Source organism: Dipteris shenzhenensis, chromosome 3 (assembly GCF_047967505.1).
Source record: "Dipteris shenzhenensis isolate YYH24624 ecotype China chromosome 3, Dip_SZ_1.0, whole genome shotgun sequence".
In the NCBI taxonomy this organism is placed as follows: domain Eukaryota; kingdom Viridiplantae; phylum Streptophyta; class Polypodiopsida; order Gleicheniales; family Dipteridaceae; genus Dipteris; species Dipteris shenzhenensis.
The window spans coordinates 44282254-44307107 of NC_141598.1; the positions used below are offsets into that span (position 1 = coordinate 44282254).

The 24854-nt window shown below is 43.6% G+C and overlaps 1 protein-coding gene across 3 annotated transcripts in view; it reads right to left on the reverse strand.

Moving 5' to 3' along the window:
• Nucleotides 1-2603: 2603 nt before the first annotated feature.
• The window catches only part of LOC147903858 (Tetratricopeptide repeat (TPR)-like superfamily protein), a 28896-nt gene continuing 6645 nt past the window's right edge, over nt 2604-24854 (reverse strand). For all 3 annotated transcript variants that reach the window (XM_087401687.1, XM_087401679.1, XM_087401694.1), the window contains 2 exons: nt 24680-24751; nt 2604-4882 (listed from right to left, as the gene is read on the reverse strand). In XM_087401687.1, the coding sequence (XP_087257813.1) occupies nt 2840-4882; nt 24680-24751 (2115 nt within the window). In that variant the 3' untranslated portion in view covers nt 2604-2839. The remainder of the gene's footprint in view (nt 4883-24679; nt 24752-24854) is intronic.

Sequence of the window (24854 nt, forward strand, 5' to 3'; positions counted from 1 at the left end):
CGGCCCTCCTGATCAGCAGCTCCCAAACTTCAACGTGGGCGCCCTCGAGAGAGAGACTTTTGGAGATTGGGACCCTGGAACTACCTAGAGATTCCGGACTCCTACCCGAGGTGATGCTCATGATCTTGCAGGCCTAAAAAGGGAGCTCCCAGACTCATCCAGTTTGGCGATTCGAGTTCGCCTCCACAGGGTTGGAGAAGTGGACCCTAGGGGTATTTGATGCTATGATGGGGGATCAGATCTCACGCATGATGGACAAATGGATGGGTCCACTGGGACTTGATCTTGGGCACGCTCATGGTGCTAAAGTGAACTTCCAGTTGAGCTTCACATGGGAGAAGCCGATCTATGGTTTTGACCATAGGGGTTATCAGATTGCCTGAGACAAGGATTGATCTGGCACATTACTGGCCACTCCATAAGTGTGCCAAGATATTCGAAGTGGACATCTCCTTCATGTTGCAATGGGCATGGAAGATTGGCATAGAGCCGATATCCACCCTAGTACGCCGTCGCGCGGACATGAACTCCTTGCCCTCCAAACCCCTCTCAAACTCACAAAAGGCAATTTTTCTAGAACAGGCACCCACTCATGGGCATCCTCATGAGTTGGACCATAGTGAGTTGGAACACGCACGGGCGAGCTATTTTAGATCCCTCTAATAACTTGACTTTGTGCATGAGGAAATGTATAAGATTGCACATCCAAATATGATATGATGGGAGCCATGAACTTGTTATTCTGTATCTCCACCATTTGGAATATATATGAGCTAAATGGCCAATTTCCTTAAGAGTTGAACTTTCCCAACAAACGATGACACCAACCTGCTCTTGGATATTTCCATTACGATGTGGACAATGTACAACATTTCATTTCCAATATGAAATGATGGGACCCATCTAGCTTGTTGGGAACGTCTCCAATATTCACCAATATTCAAACTATATGGGGCCACTTAACTCTTAGTAACATATTGGTGTAAACCTCTAGCAACATAATGACAAGTCCACCTTTAATAGCATATTGATTAGTACGCAAGTCATGAAGTAGCTACAACATTGCATGCACAATATCACAAGATAAAGCCATTTAGCTTGCTCATATGCTTACCCTAAGCATGAGCTAAGTTGTCAATATACTCGAGCATTACCTAACCAAGCTTTTCGACCTTCATATACCATATAACCTCTTTTTCATTCTCTTACACCCCTTGGAATTTGCCAAACAATTTCTTATTTGCTTGGCTAAAAGTCCAAGCTAAAGGAACTACGGACACATTTGAATAAGGCGCGAACAATAGCACAATAGAAGAGCCTAAGCATGCCAAAAGATGAGCTTGAAGGTGAGGCAAAATGAGAGCTACGCAAGGGGCAAGAGATAGGACCACGTGAAGAGATAGAAGCTAAATTGCCAAACATTTATAAAACCGAGACAAGTACTTGAGCACACAAGGTTTTAAATTGGAGGAAAAGTAAGGAAGACATGCCCCACACGCCGTCGTCTTGGCACCTAAAGTGGAGTACAAATGTCTGAATATCGTTGAACGATAAAGAAGCCAAAAGGACATGCTAGCGGCTTTGAAGATGTGAATTAACGATTCCCAACCCCTCGGACATGTGTATGGTCCCTACTCAATAATAAAAACTAGAATTTATTAAATTCCAAATTTATTTTGATCATGAGTATAGATCAGCATGAAGAGAATCCTCTATTTGGCACATCAGAAATTGCATTTGGTGCATGCATGTTAGGCCTTAGCCTAGAACAGCATAACTCCACGCCCATGCATATACATAAACAACTATACATAGTGCCACGTGTGCATGCATGCACACACATTGGCACTCCTTTACAAGTTAAATTGAAGAGCACAGTAAGCCCAAGTACACAGATTAGAAATTTACAGGACAAAATGGCATTCACCAATCAAGTGTGCCTTAGTCTTCGCAAATCCTGCATCCACTTTGTTCGTTTGATCTTATTTAAACCTCCAATGTGCTCCACCACGTTTATTCCATATGATTCTTTTCCAAGATACACAGTAAGCATTCTGCAAGTCTGTTTTGAAATGCACATTTTAGGTCAATGTTAAAGATTGAGCATCCAGAATTTATGTTCCGCTCGTAGCCATACCAGGCTTTCAACATATTCTCCAGCCCAACTACATATCGCTTTCCCATGGCAAGAAAAAGATCTGTAGTCATATGCGCGAGTCAAAATATATATAGTGGCAATCAGGTATAACTAACCTCATTGAATTCCTGAGACCCATTAGGCTCAACTATACAGTGATTCAGAAAGATTCATTGTTCAGCAAGGTGGCCATCTATGCCCGTTCTATGTCAAAAACAAGGGAGACCAATGAGGGATCCAACGAGTTCACAGCCAATAACCACAATTGAACAGTCATCATAGATAAAAGAACCCTTAACAAGGAAACTAAGTCTCCCTCATCATTACTACAGCTCTGGATGCAAATCAGCTGGAGACAGACATATCAACTTAACATTTAATTCACTTAAGGTATGAGGCGTATATGAAGAAATGTAAGATAAGCACACAGACATTCAAAGATGATACAGAACACAAATCACGCTGTTGTCACCTCCCATTTTTATTCAAAACATTCACCTTCTTTCAGTTCATGCTCTAACATTTGTAATTGATAACTCGATCATACTAATGTGGTCAGTAATTTCACCAATTATGTTACAAGACGTAAGGCCCCTGTACCACTAAGAAATACAAGCACACAGGGCTTCATGCTCCATGCCCTAATTTCCAGCAGGGCAGGAGTCATTTCCACCAATACAACAATGCAAGGTCAAAAAGCTATCAACCAAGTTTTGAGCTCACAATGCAAAGGTGACGACAGTGCTTCAACAAAGCTATAGCCTCTTGTGTTCTTCCTTGTACTAACTCCACATATACCACAGACAAGACAGCCACCGGATTTGCAGGGTTAATGGAAAGTGCCTGCATGGCCAACTGATGTGCTTGAGAAGGATCGCCTTGCATGACATACACCATGGCAAGATTGACGTAAAGTGAAGCCCGAGCTCGAGTACCTGTCAAACTAGATATGCTTAAAGCCTCAGGTAGTGTACCACCAAGCAAGGAATTGCCTGCAATATTACTACCCGCATCATCACCATCCCCGCTTGCCTCACTATTCTCACCACTTTTCCATTTTTGTCCATCTTCATCAACCCCATTTACAGGTGTTTCCAGACTGCTGCTTTCCGTCATACATATTGAAAGGTGATCGACAGCTTCTCTCGGTCTATTCAACAGGCATAAGGCTTCAGCTGCATACATATGGCCTAGGAACTTGAAAGCCTTAGTGCACTCAGACTGCTGTAGCAGCTTCTCAGCAGTTTTCAAAGCTTTCACTGCATTTTCCAGACAAAGCTCTACAAAAGCTAAATCAGCCAGCACATAATTCAAGATTGATGAATTCTCCTTCTTTTTCTCCTCTTCATATGCAGAAAGTGAAGTTACAATAGCATTAGTACCACCGCTGCCCTTGCTCTCTTTGTTATTACCATTTGAACTACTTTGCAGTCCTGCCAACACTGGTGTCGCACCCCCTTTAGAGTTCCCAGTCATGCTACCTTTCTGAATGGAAAGGTTCTTCACATCTTGAGGACTCTCCTCCTCATTGTCTGCAGTATCTGCTTCAGCTGCAGCCTTAGCAGATCTAACATCTAGTCGTTTTAATAGATGAGCAGCATTATGGAGACACTGCCGAGCAAACACTAAACTGAGCTTGTGAGGCTTACCAGGGACAAAAAAATCAGTACCATTAGTCAATGGAGAGCTACTGATAGTCAGTATGTCACCATCAGTATCGTCGACCTTCAAACTAGAATCAATATTTGCCACTGTGGGATTCAAACTGCCAGCAGGAAGAATAACCTTGCGCCACTTACCCTCTCCGATGGAACGAACTCTCAATTCATCTTTTTTTATTGAGGTATCATAACAGCTAGCTTCAAGTAGACCCTTTTCAAGTGCTGAAATGCAACATTCTGCAAGGCGGAGCCACAGCAATGGTTGATTATAGTATGAAGGACTAGCTTCTTGAAAACAGCGAGCAGCCAAAATTGGATTGCCGCTCCTCAACTGCTGTAAACCACAGTTGTAAAGGATGGAAAGAGACTTGTCCTGTGAAAAAGTAGACAATTTAAGGGGCTTTTCCTTGGCCATAGATTCACAACTATGGAGAGCCTTTAAAAAATACATATAAGCAGAATGATCCTTCCTAAGCTGGTGATGAATACAACCCAGATTATTCAAAAATATGCATCTCATTCCTGGCTCTCTGCTGCTGCCTGTCATTAAAAGTTTCACAGCCTTGCGGTGATTACCCCGGGAATATTCCAGCTGGGCCTTCAGTATTAAAGCTGTCAAATAATCGCGTCCCCGAGCCAAGTTCATTGCCAGTTTGACTTCCCTCTTGGCTGCTTTTATGTTCCGAGTGCATAATAGAAGACGGACCTTGTATAAATGCAGTAATATCTTGATATTTGAATCCCTTGGAGGAGCAGAGGGTGGTCTCTCTGCTGAAACGCGAGTTGCATTCGATAGTATTGATAGTGGAGCACATGACTTCCCTGAGTTTGACCCTTCTATATCCAAACCTAGACTCAAAACTTCTTCGTCCAGAACTTCTTCTGAGGATGACCTTGTAAGGCTGGCCTCAGGAATAGTGCTGCTAAGAGGAGAGCTCACCGAAATACCTGGGTTTCCAATACTTGAAGCCAAGTCTGATGTATTCGAGAGCAAAAGAGACTGAGAAGTCACACTACTCCCCGTTTCTGAAGGTGAGACTAAAAAGCCTAAACCAAATGCCTTCTCCATGTACTGAAATGCATCCTGCAAAAGGAGGCGTCCCGTATATCAGTAACTAGTCTGCTCGCAAGAACACACACATGCAGCACCAGTAACAAAGAAAGGGGAGAAAAGAGCCAGAAGGGAGGAGAATCCAATGTTGTGGAGGAGTATTTTTTATTCTTGTAGATGGAGCCTTACAAAAAGGCATTTTCACAGCAAATGACAATTTACCCATGTACTTGACAGCAGTATATATTCTAAGACAGCCTCACAAAATGATTTGTTAGTAGAACAGTAGAACTCCGCAATTCAGGCTACCTACTTCAGATTAAAACCACCTAATGTTGAGAAGTATCTGCACATGTCACCTACAGATAGATCCAAAGCCACATAAAACCTTAACTGTAGTTGAATCGCACTTCAGAAATCCCCACAACAGGTGGCCGGAATCCAAATCGCACCATCAAATAGCAGCACTGTAGAACAAATCACAATCTGAAATCCTCTTTGTCTGGTAGCTGGAATCTGCATGACAGCTTGGGAAAACTTCAACAAAGCACTGGGCTGAAATCGCAATAGAGAGAGAGGAGGAAGATGGAGGGGGAGAGAGAAAATACAGCACTAGGGGCCAGAAATAAGATCTGGCCCCCCGAATAGAATATTAACAGCCTCATCGAGAGTTTCTCAGAAGAAGTGTATGTGAACGCCCCCCACCATGTAACCGATTCGACAATAAAGCATATACAGTTAATTTAATCTGCAGCGTCTCCCAGCCCTTTTGCTTTGCATTGCATTGGTTAAAGAACATTGTGGCGACTCTAATGGATTGTGTAGGACTTTGGAGAGTGCTTAATTCCCCCTTTAAGGGACAAAGCACAAGACTGTTAGAAATGAGAGAGTGAGAGAGCAGGAAGCAAGACAGCTGAACGTAGTGCTTGCAATAGAAGAAGTGACTAATACAAGGAGTGGGATGGGTTTTGTCTAAGTGACAAAACCTTATCCTTCACTAACCGTAGTTAGTGAACTAACTGTGGTTAAGGGGAAAAACCTCTAAATGAGGGAAAAGTGCCCCTAACCTACTTATTACATTACATTGGTCACTGTTGAATTGAATTATAATAATAATTCTAACACCCCCCTACACTGCCAATGTCATGTACAAGGAAATGATCAATCACCAAAAGGATATAAGTTCAGGGCACTTCGAAATGCCTCAAACTTTTCACGTGGAAGTGGTTTGGTGAAGATGTTTGCAACATTGTCATGTGTTGACACATAGATCATGCTGATCTCTCCTGCATGCAACTTCTCTCTGACATAGTGATAGTGAACCTCAATGTGCTTCGTGCGAGCATGAAACACAGGATTCTTTGCCACTGCTATAGCACTCTGGCTATCAGTGAGAATCGGAGAAGGACCCTCCAATGAAAGATGAAGATCAGTAAATAAACGACGCAGCCAAACACATTCAACTGTCACTGTGAAAGCTGCCCTGTACTCAGCTTCACATGAGAAGGTAGCCACTGTAGACTGTTTCTTCCTCAACCAAGAAATGCAAGCATGTCCTAGAAAGAAACAATTCCCACTGGACTGCCTAGTATCATAGTCTCCAGCCCAATCTAAGTCACTGTAAGCATGTATCTGCAAGTCACCCCCCCGGGAAACATCAAGCCAAAAGACTTTGTACCTTGCAAGTAACGGAAGATGCGTTTTACAGCCTGCCAATGCATAATCTTTGGGCTGTGCATATACCTGCTCACCTGAGAAACTGAAAACTGAATATCAGATCGTGTATTGCAGAGATAAATGAGGCATCCAACAGCCTGACTATAGAGTGTGACATCAATTGATTCACCCGCATCATGCATTGTAAGCTTCAGCCCCGGCTCCATGGGAGTGGACATAGGCTTACAATCATGCATGTTGAATCTGTCCAAGAGCTTTTGAACATACTTGGACTGAGACATAACAATGCCACGTTTCTCTTGAATAAACTGGATCCCCAAAAAGAAATGTAACAAGCCCAAGTCTAACATATCAAATATAGCTTTCAATTGGGCCTTGAAATCTGCAATTACTTCCTCATTTGATCCGGTGAGCAGCATGTCATCTACATAAAGAATGATGACCAAAATATCCCCCCCATCCTTCTTGATGTAGAGGGTGCTCTCAGTTGGACTATTGTGCAGCCCCTTGCTGGTCAGAAAGGCATCAATTTTGGCATACCATGCACGTGGGGCTTGTTTAAGCCCATACAAAGCTTTATTCAGCTTGCATACCTGAAGTGCATTTCCTGAAATTTCAAAGCCCGGAGATTGTTTGACATAAACCTCTTCCAACAAGTCTCCGGAAAGCTGTTTTAATGTCCAACTGATGAAAATTCCATTCAAAATTTGCAGCCATGGCTATAACTGACCTGATGGTTGTCATCCTGGATGTAGAAGCAAAAGTCTCCTCATAATCTATGCCCTTTTTCTGAGCATATCCTTTTGCAATCAGCCTTGCCTTGTACCGATCAACGGACCCATCTGGCTTTCTTTTGACTTTGAAAACCCACCGTGTACCTATGGCATTTTTACCTGGTAGCAAATCCACAACATCCCAAGTCTGATTTTTATGAATGGACTGCAATTCATCGTGCATGGCATTCATCCAATGCACATTATCTTTTGCTTCTTCAAATGTCTCAAGCTCCTCATCAAGAAGAGTACCTGCATAAGCTGATTCAACTGAATGAGCTCCCTCCATGTGCATTATTGCACTACGAGTTCTGCCAGGCCATGGAGCTTCAAGCCTACTCTCCCTGAGGGTCTGAAGCAACCAATGCGGGACTGCTTTGGCTGCGTGTATCTCTTGAATTTCTTGCCTGACAACTTCATCCACACCCTGAGGTTGTACCAATTCAGCTGGGAGCTGAATCTATACTTGTGGAGCTGGGGGAGGTTGCTCTAAATTCTGATTTTCAGCGGGGGAACCAAATGCTATAGGAAGCATCCCCTCAAACACATCATCTGAAGAGGCCGGAATCTGAAATTCAGCATTTGTATATGCAGAATTCTCAGAGAATATGACATCTCTACTAACAAAAATCTTACGTGTAGCAAGATTGTAGAGACGATAGCCTTTGCTTTGTGAGCTATATCCCACAAAAATGCATTTTAGTGCCTTATCTGACAACTTGTGTCTGAACTCTACAGGCACGTGGGCATATGCAACACAACCAAAAACTCTGAAGTGGTCCATTGAAGGCTTTCTCCCATGCCATGCCTCATAGGGAGTGATTGTCTTCAAAGCCTTTGTAGGAGCCCGGTTTAAAATATAGTTGGCACACATTAGGCCTTCCAACCAAAACCTAATATATTTCCAACTCAATCGCCAAAGGGCTTACCTCCCGAAAGGGCAATAGATCGTCACATTGACTTAGTCCCTGGCACTAAACCTATCAGTAACCATATAGGATGAACCAGTTTGATGAGGATAAATTAGCTTGTTAACTTTAGAATTACCTAAAAAATGGGTATATACGCCTGAGTAAGTCCCTTAGGACTATGCACCTCTCCTTTTGAGAAACAAAACAAAAAAGATAGTTCATGGACAATGTGTGTTGATTACGAATGTTTGGACAATTAAGAACAAACATCCTCTTCCCCACTCAGATGATATGGCCATTACGAGTTTCTCGTACTTACCTTTAGGTTTGGCCAATGCTCCCGTAACTTTCTAGCAAATGATGAACGACTTGTTTCGAGACTATTTGGGTTAAGTTTGTTATTGTGTTCTTAGATGACATCTTGATATATAGCAAGACGTTAGAGGACCATATAGGCCACCTCCGGATTGTCTTGACTCTGTTGAGACAACATAAGCTATATGCCAAGATGAGTAAATGTGACTTCCTTATGAAGGAGAAAATTTACTTAAACACAAGATTTCTAGGAACGGTGTTAGCATTGATCTCAATTAGATCGTATTCAAAAGGTTTTGGATTAGCTAATACCTCTGACTGTGAAACAACTTCATTCTTTCCAAGGGTTTATTGTCTTTCTCAAGAAGTCCATATGAGATTACTCCAAAATCACAGTTTCTCTGACCAACGGATTGAAAGGTGTTGGATGTAAGTCCTATCAGCCTATCATCCGAACGACAATTTAAACAAGGCTTTAGACAAATTGAAACTCTCTATCAAGGAAGCACCCATTCTTGCACTACATGATCCAACCCGACCTTATGTTTAGAGGCTGATGCTAGTGATTATGCAATTGAGGCAGCATTGTTCCAAGATGGTAGACCTGTAGCTTTTGAGAGTAAAAACCTGGATGACACTCAATACTGTTGGCCAACAATGGAAACATAACTTTATGCTGTAGTGCATGCTCTCAAGGTTAGAAGACACTACCTCTATGGCTCTAAGTTTGTAATATTGGCTGATCATCAGTCAATTAAGTAAGTGTGTGACGGTTCGGAGGAAAGAAAGGCTAGATGGGTTGAGATAAAGCAAGACCTTGATTTTGAAATACGTTATCATAAGTGTGGCTGATGCTTTAAGTCGGATCGAGTTTGAAAATGCTATGTCATTTACTGAGATATCCTCTAACCTATTTCAATCTCTGAGAGGGCTTTGCGTGACAAATAGACGTTTTAGTCAATAGGATGGGAGCTCAATGATTGACTAAGACTCAGGGATTATGCCACATACTGTACAGGCGGCAAGAGGTCAGTGGATGATTTGGAATGGGTTGCTGCTTCGAAATGACAAAAGACCGAATGTATCGGATCTTTGATCCAAGATTCTCAAGGAGTGTCATGATGCACCTAGTGCGGGACATCCTAGAGTACACATGACACTGTCTCTTGTGAAGCATACTTTCTATTGGCCTAAGATGAGAGAATTCATTCAGAATTATGTAGTAGGTTGCCGAACTTGTCAAGTGACCAAGGCTGAATGCCTTCGAAGAGCGGTTTTATTACAGTCATTGGAAATCCTTGGTAATAAATGGGAACGTATTATGTGGACTTTATCATGGCTTTGCCACCAACACGAAAGGGTCATGATTCCATATGGGTTATAGTGGATCGACCGACAAAAACGGGTAGATTTTTACCTACTAGATCAACCGTTACAACAAGTCAATTGGCTCAACAATTTATTGACCAATTATTTCGGCTATATGGATTGCCAGCTGACATTGTCAGTGATAGGGATTCTAAGTTTGAGTGAATTCTAGATGCTTGTCTTTGACAAGTTAGATACCATTCTCAAACTTTCCCAGTCTGATGACCAAACAGAAGTAGTAAAACAACTTCTTGAGAATATGCTTCGTGCGTATGTTTCCAATCTTCATTGGAAGCACATTTACCCATGATTGAATGTGCAAAGCATTCAAGTACATGTTTCAGTCCTTTTTATGCTTATGTACCTAAATCACCAGTCATGGTTGGATTCAGGGGATGCTGCTAGGACATTCTTTGCAAGACATGCAAGAGATGTTGTAGTTTGCCAAGGAGTCTATTAGAAGGGCACAAGGTAACACATTTTATTCTAATAGACATCGTTCACCTAGGGAATTTTCTACCGGAAGGATGGTATATTTACGGATTGACAGGGCAGGTTACGAAATTATCCCCCACATTCTGTGGTCCATTCAAGATTATAGGATCAATTGGTTACTCCTCAAGAACTTATAGAGGTTGAAGACTTACCCTTGGTACCGCATGAGATTCTTGGATTTTGTGAATGTCCAATCAGCAATAGGACAATCACGGAATACAAGATAAAGGAGAACGGGAGACATTGTGTAATGAAGGGAAAAGGGCCAAGTTAGAGGCCCTTTAGGTGGAAAATGTGGAGGGACTATATAAGTCCCCATCCACCCCCTACTATGTACCTTTTGATGTGACATCTAATCCAATCTCTCTCTACACTTGCTATAGAGAAGGGAGCTTGGATGCATCAGCCCAAACACGCCAAAGTTTGTACTCTCTGCGACTTGCAGTCAGTTGAGACGGAGGCACATGTAGCTTTACAGTGCCCCCGATATGCACATATCAAGAAGGACTACTAGCAGATATTGGAGGACTCCGCTCAGTTGACATCACTTCTCTCTACTGCCTCTCCGGCAGCATTGGGATCTTTTGTCAACCGTCTTTTTACATGTCGTCAGATTCCTAACCCCTCTTTTTTAGGAGACTTTCTTTACATTGTATTGAGATGGTCCCAAGGGTCATTTTTGGGCCCCCGTGGACGTTAATAAATTCTACTTATACCTCTCTCTCTCTCTCTCTCTCTCTCTCTCTCTCTCTCTCTCTCTCTCTCTCTCTCTCTCCTCCCCTCTCCTCTTCCCCCTCTCCTAGTCCTTTCACTAGTCCTTTCACCTTTGAAGACATTGAAGTTGGACTAAAGAAGATGGCTAATGGCAAAGCATCAAATCACATGAAGATACAGGCGGAATTTGTGAAATGGACAGGAGACCGAGCAAGAACATGGCTCTCACACATCCTAACACATGCTCTACACCATGGTTTCCCTCAAGAATGGCAAGAAAATTGGGTCCAGCCTTTACACAAAGGTGGAGACAAAAATTCAGTCACAAATTACAGAACTATAATGGTCAGCTCTACATTGGCCAAGCTCTTCAGTACAGTGCTAGAAATGAAAATCAGCTCATGGGCAGAAGAGGCACAAAAAAGAGCCACCGGACAGGCAGGCTTTCGCAAGGAGCACAGGACAGCCGACCACTTATTACCTTAAGGGTCCTCATGGATGAATGCACACTGAGAGGACGCACTCTATTTTGTTGTTTTGTGGATTTCAAGAAAGCATTTGACACAATTCCAAGAGGAGGATTATGGAAGAGAATGCAAGAAATAGGAGTCCCTTTGGCCTTAAGGGTAGGCATCTCTCGCATCTATGAAAAGGTATTATGCCGACTCAAACAAACACAAGGTATGTCTGATAAATTTGAGAGCAATATGGGAGTGAAGCAAGGCTGCCCTCTATCGCCTACCTTGTTCGGAATATGCATTAACCAACTGGAGGAACTCATCAATGAATTTGCAGTAGAGAAAGGGTTGCAAGGACCGCAATTGGGGCTTTGGACATTGCTATTGTTGTTATACGCAGATGATGTCGTTCTTTTTGCATACGATCCGGAATCTATGCACAAACTTTCACAAGTGCTTAAGACTTTTTATAGGGAAAGCGGGCTGCAAGTAAATGTCGGAAAAACAAAGATGATGGCAGTCTGTACCAATCAGCCAAAACATCCCCCTGAGATCACCTTTGATGGACAGATCATTGAGTATTGTCAGCACCTTCAAATACTTAGGGGTTGATATCCCGGCAGATCACAAATGGTGGCAATGTATACATAGAAGGATGGACACTGGTTGGGGGAAGTACTACCATCTTGAGAATGATTGCACGCACGCCGACACTAGGAACTGGAAAATTCGAAATGTATTGTTTGATGCATATGTAGTGCAGACAGTATTATATGGAGTGGAAGTATGGGGAGGTAGCATTTCAGCCTCTACATGGAATGATATTGAGAAAATGCAAAAGGCTTTCTTAAGGAGACACCTTGGTGTCAAACCCACTACTCCATACTCAATACTTCTGTTGGAAACGGGAAGGAGACCGATTGAATTTCATGCATTGATCAGAGTTATGCAATACCTAATAGAGGTGCAGCAAATGCAACCTGATAGGCTGCCTCATAAAGCATGGAATGCCAGCACAAAAGAACTACAAAAGTAAGGTCATCTGCACAGGATGGGCAACCGACATAAGAAAATGGTTCAACAGATGGAAAGTGGAAGCATATTTGACCATGCCGCCTGAAAAGGTCAACATGCAAGAGTTTCAACTGTCTTTACAGAGCACTTTGCGGAATCACTGGTTGACAAGTGAAAAGAGGGTAAAGCTGGAATATTAGCAAGACAACATAAATCCCACATGTTGGTCTACATACATGTCCATAGAGACTCATGCTCAGTCTTATATTAGCACACCTATCCCCCTTCTATATCGCAGAAACATCGCCAGGTTCCGTACCAGATCTCATACATTTGCCATTGAGCAAGGAGCTTGGATACACCAACCTAGACATGCTAGAGTCTGTACCCTTTGTGACATGCAGACAGTTGAGACGGAGGCACATGTAGCTCTACAGTGCCCCCAATATGCACATATTAGGGAGGACTACCAGCAAATACAGGGGGACTCCGCTCAATTGACATCAGTTCTCTTCACTGCCTCTCCGGCAACATTGGGATCTTTTGTCACTCGTCTTTTTACCCGTCGTCAAGAACTCATAGACTCCTGACCCCTCTCCTTGAGGGGACTCTTTTTACATTGTATCGAGACGGGCCCCATAGGTCATTTTTGGCCCCCCGAGGACGCTAATAAATTCTACTTCTACTTCTACTTCCTACCATCTTTGGCCTTCACCAATTCAGCCCCTATCCCCTTCATTGCATTGGTATCAGAGCTCCTTCCAAGGACCCTGTGCTTCTCATTCTCAATGCTGTCTGCCGAACAAACTCCATGCAAGCAAAAGCATTTCAGCATCAAGCAAGTATAACGAAGACCAACTACAAGATGAAGCAATACAATGTCGACGACTAGCTTCGAAATCAACTGCAAATCCCATGAGGATTGCGGGCTACAACGCATTGCTGCCCAGCGCCAACTCCTACGAATCCATCAACAGCTCAATTGCTCCATCAATGGAAGCAGCTCTTACAGTCACTCGACTGGCAAACTGCGCTCTTATCCCTGCGGCTTGCAAAGCAACAAGCAACCAACACAAACAGCCGCTCCCATACGTCCCACGACTCACAACAAACACCAAGCTTTGCAAGCCCACACGGACAGAGCCGCCTAAAACAACCAAGAGCCCGTCAGAGCCTATCAACGCCCATCGTCAGCGTGCCCTGTTGATTTCCACCACCACCCTAATGATCGCCTGTCCCGCTAATTCCACCGCCGCCTTGTCACTTGAGGGCTGCTGCCCACTGATTTCCGCCAGCCATCCTCCATCACCTTGATGCCACCTTCTGTCCCTTTTCCAAACCTTAGTTATCCTAGTTCTAAGGTTGGCCTGATTAGGTTAGTCGTCTAGTTAGTTAAGTTAGGTTTAGTTAGTTGGGTCTAGTTTGGGACTAGGTTAAGTTAGTGCTAACTAGGATTAAGCAATCTAGTTGGGTTAGCCTAAGACAATGCCCTAACTGTTCTAGAGGTCTTTAGGTCAGTGGACTAACTGGTCTTAGGTGACTTAGCCCCCCCCCCTAATTTGAGAAAAAGTCAACTTTTCCAACCTCTTTTCAAGGCCTCTCACAGCCCCATTTGCAGTCATTTTGACCCTATTTCGAAGCCTCCTCAACGACTTCCTTCCTGAGCTTTTCCATCGGCTTTCTTTTGTGGTTCTACACACTATATCAAGTTCTCATTACAACAAGGTTTTGTTGTCTCCTTCTCTAAGTACACTTCATCTCCTTGCCTGCATTTGGGCTTCTCCGTCCCGAACAACCACCATGCCACCCAAGCGTGCCCCATGGGATACATTGCATGATAGTGATGAGGTTGCTCAACATGAGCAATTGCCCTCCACAATGGGTACATCCACTAGTTGTACAGGATTCCTACAACTCAGCCTCTCTCTCCTGCATCTCGCGAAGCACTAGCAGCGCAGTCTCAGTTTTTGGATACCCTTGCTTCTAAGCTCCAGGGTGCCATCTGCCAGGAGTTCAGCAAGCAGCTTACCACGGCCATGGCTATGCAAGATATGACTCTTGCCCAAATGGGACAGCAGCTCGAGCAACAAATTGGCCATGCTATGCAGGACCCCAGCAAGGGGACCACTCAGAGAGTCGGGATGTTTTGTCTGCTCCACGCAGGGGTTTTATGGCAGATGCCCACAGTCCCTATGAGCATCAATCTTCTAGAACGTTGCATGTACCCCAACATGGGGATTATCTAGACTTACATGATGCATTTTCTATGCCACGGAGCACCTTCTTGTAGGATATTAGGCCATCTTTTGGCTCACAGCTTTCTGCATCTATGCAGCCTCATCTGTCTCTCTTGGGCCGACCCGTTGATGTGCATCCGATTAGTGCTCCTTTCATCGCACCACCGAGAGTATGCCTAGAGCTGGCTTTGGTTTATATCGCAGCCCACACCCGTGGGAGAGAGGTCAGTCCTCTTCTCAGTCCTTTGGTATGCCATCATTTCAGAGAGATGCATTTGGCAAAGAGACCCAGCCAGGGGGTGAGCACATATAGCCAAACGCAGCCAATGCATCAGATGGCAACAGCTACTACACTGCAGGGGGTCAGTGGTGGGCAATAAGCCACTTTTGATGACATGCTAGAAGATTCTTTGCGTTTATATAAGGCCCTACCTGAGGCCATAAAACTTGAGATGTCCTTCTCTGATTATGTGAACCTCAAGCATGATGATGCCCACAGTTCCGGAGGTTACACACACAAGAATTATGCAGCCAAGGATATCAAAGACAAACTCACATCGCATAAGTTCAAAGGGACACTCGCACACCTAATGAGCTGGAGGAGTGGCTTACAAAGTTGGAAGATTATTTCCGCTTCTACCCAAAGCAAGATGAGGATCGCATAATCTTTGCGGGTATGCACATGCAAGACTATGCACATACTTGGTAGCGTTATATGAGGGACTCGCCTCAGAGGCCAGCCACATGGAAAGTGTTCTCAAGAAGTTGATGATCACCACATTTGTATCCCCGCTCATACTGGAGCAATATCTGGCTGAATTCTATGCATTGTTGCAAACTGGTACTGTCCAAGAGTACTTGCAGCGTTTTTGGAGACTTCCTTGTTTGTACAGGACGTATCTGAGAGAGAGAAGTTGATGCTTTTCATCCAGAGAATGAGCCCTTCTCTCACTGCAGATGTGAAGGCACATAACCCTCAAACAATTGAGCGTACAGCCCAATTGGCAGAGGTATTTGAGCCCAAGTATGCCAGCAAGTATAAGATGACAGCAGGCAGCACATATGGGATGCAAATGAGGCTAAGAAGAAGCCTAAGGTGACTGATTGGCATGAAAGAAAAAGCGTTGGAAATGAAAAATCAGAATTTAAACAACACACCAGGATTATTATGGACAGCAAAAGCAGGCAAACTTATGCTTTAAGTGTAGTAAGAAGTGGACTCCTGAGCATCAGGAAGTTTGCACAGTGGTACTGCAAAACTCAGCATGATTATTGAGATATCAGACGATGAGGATTTAATGGATGCTTCTAAGGCCTTGGATGCCACTCATGATGATTCAGAGAGTGCACAACTCGGAGCCATGAAGGGGGCTGATTTTCCCTTTGATCCCAGTGGTGCTAATGAACATAATATGCATGGTATACAATCCGATGACACTCAGCCCACATGTAGCATGCAAGGCCCTTGGCCTAAAGTCTTTCATGTGGAGCATTAGGTTGCTATGCCTTTTCTTGCACGAGAGAATGCAAATGAAAGTGCTCCTGTGGACGAGGAGATCTATTGGGATGCACAGCAAGCAATTTATGCTATCTCTTTTCATCCCTTGATGGGTGCCAAAGGTGCTGAAACTATCAGATTGAAAGGATAAATTAATGGCAGGACTGTTCACATGCTTGTGGACAACCGTAGCACTCATAGTTTCATCAATTCTAAGACCTTACAAAAGGTGGACTAATTGCTACTGCGATTAATCATGGGCTGAGAGTAGAGGTGGCAAATGGACAGCATTTTGTCAGTAAATTTTGTTGCCAAGACGCAAGGATCAAGCTCTCTGAGGATTATGAATTTGCTGGGGATCTCTTGGCACTGGATAGCCCAATAGATGCTGTCCTGGGCTGCGATTGGCTAAAATCTTTGGGTAAATCAGCATGGATTTAAATGCCCTATCACTCAGCTTTTTCCACAAGGGTAGAATAGTAGCATTGCACGGCATTGCCACTCCTAAATTGCAGGTCATTTCAGCAAGGCAGTTGGCCAGGGAGCTCAAGAAGGAGCTCAAGAAGGTGGCCGGTGCTTGGAAGGTGGCCGGTGCCACCTTCCAAGCACTGATGAAGATTCATACACATAACACACAAGGGAAAGAGGATGCTCATGAGCAATACTTCTTCATTACGAGAGACGGATACATTACTACCTTCACTCTAGATTACTCGTTCATCACAATCTACAAGAAAGGACTTTAAGTCCATTTACATACATGCTTTCAAGAAGCCATGTCATCCAAGTATGTACCCCTCTATATCCATGTCCTAGATGCATATACATCAACAAGTCTCCCCCTCAAGCTCAGCATGATCTTGTACATCATATAAACCCAAAGCATCTCTAAAAAGATAAACTTATCTTACCCAAAGACTTGGTAAACATATATGCACTCCCCAGAGAGAATGCATACCCACTAGTTGATCTTCTATCATTAATGCTGCCAATCCAATCTGCATCGGTATAACCATCCAACTAATCACACTACTATGGCAGCCCCCCTATACTTCACTTTTGAACTAGACAAAGCAACAGTGTGTTGTTTCTTGCTGCTCCAACTAATCACACTACTCCCAAGAGAGAATGCATACTGCAATCCTCAATGACAGATCTACTGCAAACATTCTCTCCTTTGCACTCTCTCTCTCTCTCTCTCTCTCCAAAACACACTAGGGTCCAGGACAATCATCGGGCTGGACCCCCCCCAAAGGCTTTATTCATGAAGAGAGAATCTCAGTACAATAGTTCAGCGTAGAGCTGCTGCTACAAAATCCAAACGTGAAATCCTTTTTACAAAGAGCTCATGGCTCCATAATTTGGCAACATGCCAAGTGTCAAAATAACTAGCTAAAAATTAGTACATGCCACAAAGGGCAATCTCTAGGGTCTTCGATGTTCATTGGTCACACGAACATCTTCTGGTCACTTGCTAAGCTCATTAGCGCTTGGGAAATCAACCTTTCTCAGTACCTACCACAATTAATTAAAGCGTACCACCATGGCACCCATTAATTGTTAGCGCTTTGCATGCAAATAATAAACTGTGGACTAATCCTAGTCACGGTCAGCGTCCCCATTGAACACATAAGCGCACAACATAAAACATTTCTCTAGTTGACCGATCTCAACCCTCTTGACCATGATTAAGGGGCTTTGACCAAGGGTCGAGATGCCTTAATTATAATCAAGCCTCTCCAACCGAAGTTGGCACAACTCTCCAACCAAAGTTGGCACATCTTGGTTAACTGTAGTTAACCCTCTTGGCGTGAGCCAAGTCTCGTTGACCAAAGTCAACATTCTATGACCGTAATCAGCTCTGTGGTTCTCTGGTTAACCGCAGTTAACCCTCTTGGTAATAAACCAAGTCTCTCGGTCCGAAATCAGGCTTACTTAACCAGAGTCAAGTATCATTGACTGTAGTCAATTCTTTGACCATTAAAAGAACTCTTTTGACCATAATTAACCTAAATGAAAAACTCTTTAATTATGATCAAATAAATGGTCAATTGTACTTTGACTTAGGATATTTACATTGTGGTGACACATACCCACTAGTTGATCTTCTATCATTAATGCTGCCAATCCAATCTGCATCGGTATAACCATGCAAGCATATTCCTCCTTCCTTAGCTTCACATATCTAAGTATTCTTCTCACTACGTCAAGATGACTCTTGCAAGGCTTTACTCACCACACCCAAAGCATAACTCAAGTCCATTCTAGTGATGATAAGATATATGAGACTTCCAACCATTTTCCGGAACATAGTCACATCCTGCAAGTAGTACCCATCATCAATCATCTTAGCATTTTGCTCAAGTGGTGTTTCGATCGGTTTGCATGCTGTCATACCATATTTTTCCAAGATGTCCAAAGCACATTGCCTTTGTAGCATCCAAATACCATGTGGTGAATCAATTATCTCAATCCCAAGGCAATCTCTTAGCTGTCCAACATTCTTCATGTCAAATTCACATGACAATATACTTTTGTAAGACTAGAATAAGTCCAATCATACAAATTTAGATTTTTTGTTGTTCTAAAGACCAAAAACCTACACAAAAAATAAAAGAGAAAATGAAAGAGAAGAAAAAACAGGTAAACAAAAACTTTTATGAAAAACAAAAGGAAGACATACTTAGCAAGTAAAGGAACACTTATGTCGTTCATCAGTGCCCAAGCATAAGCAATCTCTTCTTAGTTGCTGTAATTTCTGCATCAAGACTCCCCGTGATGATTAAATCATCCACATATATGATCACAATCACCATTTTTGCTCCTTCTTGCTTCACATATAGTAAGCTATTAGCTTTAGATTGCTTGATGCATATTTAGCAAGGCTTTACTCATTCTCTCTCACCAAGCTCTTGGAGCTTGCTTCAGCCCATACAAGGCTTTCCTTAACTTGCACACATGCATAGGATATTTGTAATGTGTGTACCTCTTGGACTGATGCGTATAAACTTCCTCATAAAGTGTACCATCTAAAAAAACATTTTTGACATCCATTTGATATAGCTTCCACCCATGCATGGTTGCCAAAGCAATCACGATCCGTATGGTAGTCATCTTTGACACCGGGCAGAATGTTTCATCATCGTCCAACCCATATGTTTGGGCATACCCCTTTGCTACTAACCTTGCCTTGTATCTCTCCACACTTCCATATGATTTACACTTCATTTTATAAACCCATTTGCAGCCAAACCACAGCCAAACACCTTCAAATAAGCCAAGGTTGGCAGTGTACCCATAAAGCTTTCCAAAAGGTGTCAACCCATGTATGGCATCCGTGTATACACCGCCATATACACCGCTTCAGCCCAAAAACTCAATGGCATACTCGTTTCATGCATCATGGCTCTAGCCATATCACCAAGGAGCGTCGTACTGATTTACCAACACAAGTAGAAGCTCGAGCGAATGGGCCTATGCTTGAATTGCGGCAAGCCTGGTCGCTTGTCAAGCCCTTGCACTTTAAACTATGGTAAGGGTAAAGCCGCAATCAACTTGGTTGAGTCTAGGAAGACTCGAGGTAATCATCTTCACATTTCTAGTCTTGATGTCTTCTCTTATGATTCAAGTTGTGAGCATTGCTAGTTCAATATGCATCTGGTTAATGTCTTATTTGATGACTACAATACTCATAACTTTATTAATGGCTCTCTTGTGCAAAGGCTTTGCAACGCAGCAATGGAGTGGTTGAATAGCCAAGAGTCTATTAGAAATGAATCCCTGTAGAGGGTATCCCATAGTAGAAGATGGATAGAGCGTCTCCAAGAATTACACACGGAACTGTTTAACTACGGAATCAAAAACTTCTTTACTTATATGTACTTCACAACCACTGGTATGTATGCAAGCCAATAAATAGACTGTGCTCCAAAAAAGATATAGAATCCACAATGGTATATTTCTGTCCAAAACCACACACAATACAAAAGAGATGCAAAGTCCCAACAAACAGCAGTCCTCTGATCTTACCAAAAGCTCTCCTACTATCTGCTTGGCACGTCTAGATCCCTGAGCCCACATGCTCCTCCTGAGCTTATGATCTCTCCACATTACCGCCCAAGTAGTCAGCCTAGGTGGGCAGCACCTTCTCAGCTAAGTCTGCAGCTTCTCTGTCCCTCCTTCACCTCCTGGATGTAGGCCCAAGGAATGTCCTCTGCTGCTGCTCTCTGCTCCCCAAAAGGCTGCTCCAGATGATGCCAATGGAGGCCTTAAAGGCCCCCTTTTATAGGGCTGTTTGCTCATTGTTTTGGCCGACTTGGGAAAAACCCACAGACCCCTCTAGCCGACCTGATCACTCCCATAAACCCCTTGTGGGGGCACACAAACCGAGGGCTGGCTGGCACAGCCAGGCCACATGGCAGGCTGCCACTGGCCCAGGCCTGTCCACCAGCCCTAGCCTGACTTCCAAACAGGCCCATATGGACCCAAATCCTGCTGCGACTGAGACGCCTTCCTGCTGCTACAAATCTGCACCTGTCTGGACCTCTACCAGGCCCTGGAGCTCCTTCAAACAGGCCCGTAAAGGCTGCTGACATCAGCACCACCTCATCGCTGCCTTTTCCTGCTGGAATCCCCACACAGCCGTGCCTCTCCACCCGTGGACAGCCACATGGCACGTCTCTGTCAGTTCCCCTCCATCCATCTGCCAGGTACTGTGTACATCCTTTCTTGTGCTGCCTGATTGCTGTCCATGTGGCAGCCCCAAATCTTTTCCTTTTGTCCTACGGTCCACCCCCCCCCCCCCCCCATGTACTCCTCATTTGGGGGCTCACAGATGGGGAGGTGACCTCTACTTTTCCAATGTTGATTATTTGAACCATGAAATTCACTTTCAATATCTTCAAGGGCCAATGGTAAAAATGGCATAGAAAATTGATTTAAATTCATGTGTTCAAGCAGAGGAACATTTTCAATTATTGCAAACAATTGAATGTGATGTTTTCTTATGTATGTTGAAACCCGAATTGTTTTTTAATAATGATTTGTTGCAATATTCTGTAACATGCAACGGTAATCTGATCGTGGAATTCACAGCAAGACCATCTTTAAACCTTTAGCGAGGAATTAGGGTTGTACACCATAGAGAGAGAAGGGAGATGAGGGTAGAGAGAGAGTAGAGTCGACAACCGAACAGATCCCTATACCCACTGGGGGGCCCCTCCCCCAATCAGGGAAGAATTTGCTTTATACTTGGAGAACTGAGAAATACAAAGAACACTCTTTGAGAGAGCACGGAATGCACTTCTGAAGAGCTCACTGTGCACACATAGAGCAAACCCAAAGACCTGAGAGGCAACACCGACCAATACCGAGACCTTGATGCTGTCCACACTGACGATGTATGACGCTTCTGCAAGGCAAGGGAGAGGCTTGTGCTGTCCACCAGAATGCAGGGTTACTACGTGAGTGAGAGAGTGAAAGCTAGGAGTGATAGATCCTATAAGAGAGCTGAGAGATGACTGAAATAAAGAGCTGAGAATGAGCTATGTAAAACTGTAAAAGATAACTGAAAAGAGTGCTGAAACAGACCCCAAACCTTACTCCGTTCGCTGCCCCGACTCCCCGTCTGATGTGCTGCGTAACACCGTCCCCAGAGGGCTAAACTGATGCCAAGGGCTGAGGCTGTTCAGAGGGCCACTGGGGGTGAGTGTCAGGCTGTTCAGAGGGGGCTGAGGAGGAGCTGTAGGAGGCTGAAGTGCTGGGAGAACTGAACGAGGAAAGAGAGCCTGGAGGCCCCCTTTTTATAGAGCTTTTGGGGCTGGTTGGCTGGTCCCTTGGCCCCATAAAGGCAGCCTAGGGAGGGGTGCAAGGTACCCTATAAAGGCAGCCCTTCCCTTGCCATTCTCTTTCTTTTCTTGTTCCAGCCCTGAGGGGGCCCAAAAGGGCTCCTATCCTAGGCTGGACCTAAAACACTACCCTACGGTTCTCTAGTGGGTACTAGTGAACAAGGACTGATATTCTAACTTGACCTATGGCTGAGAGATTGACTTACGTAGCTTGTGCCTGACTGTCCCAGGACAAGGGCTCACAAAGGGGTCACAGCATACGACAAAATCTCCTGGTAATGAACTATTACGCACTTGTCGACGTAGCCAGTGTGTCACCTTGCACCCAAGTGCAGGGGTGCATGTGACATATTCGGACAAACACACATTAATGAATTCTCTCACGCACTAATAAAATTCAACTATAAGGATTTTATCAAACTCACAATCAAGAACAAGAGTCCTTTGCCAAGGACGTATCTCATCAATCAACTCTAATCAAACAGTGTGAATTTCTTATAGACTTTATGTTTCGCTTGTAGGTGTATTGCAACTTTCAAGAGTGTAAGGTTTCTCAAGAGGGAATGACACTCTTTCGCCAAAGCTAATGGTCAATGTCGAACTGCATGCATGTTCGAAATTATTCACAACGCCAACTTTAGACGAGCATCCCTATTGCATCCTGTGGAGATACCGGAAGATTACCTAAAAGAGAGAACATTTCAGCCACTACGTTCGCCCACCTATTTGTGGAAAACTTGTTTAGCCGTATGCCTTACCGACTGAAATAGGCATTTCTCACAAAATCAGACACTCGACTCAGCATTGAGTTCAGCTCATCATCCTGGATCAGACGAATGGACTCAGAGGGTCAATCACACTCTAGAAGATATGTTGAGAGCAACTGTCTCTCGGAGTCAGTCTAATGGGAAAGTATATCTTCCTTCATTAAGGTTTGCCTACAATAGTGCTAAGCATTCTACGACACAAATCAGTCCATTCATGCTAATGTATGGATACTAGCCTAGAGTCCCATGGGTAGTTCAAGATATCTTGCAATCATAAAAGAGATTCTCAAGTAATGCGTGAATGTCGGGTCTATAAAATATATTCATGCTTTGTGGTCCTTTCTTGGATCCTTTTGAAGTGGCTTACAACTTGCATTACCTAATGGTGTTCGAGTACACCCACTAGGCTGGAAGAGAAGTTGAGTACCTAAGATAATTTAGTCTCTAAGGATGAGATTGTACAAGTCGAGGATCTAACCACTTATATGCCCCCATGGACCGGAATGTCTTCTAGACTATAGGGAGCACCAACTTAGAACAAGGTTGTCTAGAGCTGAATGTTAAGTGGAAGGATCGCTCTGAAGAGGGGGAGGGGAATAGTACTTGGGAAAGTATTGATTCTCTTCGGCACCAATTCCCAAAGTTGTCACAATCCTTCTCTAAATAAGGGAGAGAGAATGTTATGTCCACATCTAAACTAGTGTTATGGAGGTCCGATCAACCTAGGGTCATGTAACTTGCACCCTTGGCATAGTTAGGGTAGTCCTAGGGTTGAGACACCTAGACACCCTATGCCTATATAAGTGAGAGCCTCAGCTCATTCATAAGAGTGGGGCCTCATGAGAATACCCAACTAGGAAGGAGCCCATCTAGGCCTATGATTCTCTGGGCCGCGTGGTATTGGGACATTTTGTCTTACCTGGGAGATCACTGGTCTGTGGTTTCCTTGACCTCTAGCTCAGGAGTGATCCTTTCGTGACGCACTAGCCTACACTATGTGTGTCCCTATCTCTATGTGATAACCTCTGGTGGAGTTGCAGGTAGCTCATGGATAGCAGATTGCATAGGAACCTCTAGGTTAGCTATGGCTAATGTATAAGGGGTGTTTCAATACTCTAAACTAGATGTCAAGGAATAAGAAAAGCCTATGGGCATTGCCACATATACGCCTAGTATCTAGATGTCCATCAAAAATAGTCTAGTCACCTAGAACAAATAATGCACACCAAAATGTGAAACTTTGTCAGCTCATTGTGTAGACTTGCATATCCTTTAAGAAATAAAAGCCATGTATCAAAGGTGAAATCTGGATTTTCCATGTAGAATTATCAAGGATTTAAAGTTGTAGGGTTTTGCCATAACCAGGTCCTCAAAGCACCATCATCATAAGTTGGTGTACTGGTTGCCCTGTTACCTTCCTTGTGCTTATAAGCACTTCTTGTAATTAGTCTTAAATTTTAATATTACTGGATATGTAGCCACCCCCACCCATAAATTTCCATCCTGTCCACAACTTGCAGACTTAAAAAAGGCTAATCAAGTCATAAATGTCTCACGGGACTCACGACTAGAAAGATTTAACAAAACAAGTGCTTTTCCAAATGCACATAGCATGTTTTGTACTCAAGCATATCTTTGTCTTTGTCATTAAATATAGCAAAGTCATAAATGAGCTGCAATGACAGATGAATCACAAGCAGAACTTTTTAAATATAGAATTCAATAAACCAGAAACACAGCTAACTGAGCGCACGTACAGCAGCTTTTCTGAGCTGACAAGAGGCCAAAGTGATATCCAACATCAGCAGACAAATGTGCAATGCTGCTGGCTGCATACAAGTTATGTATATCAGAGTCTAAATATTTTATTTCTGTACGTTCTTTAGACTAAAAATGCATGCTTGTGGTGGGCTTAACAATTGACATCGTTCA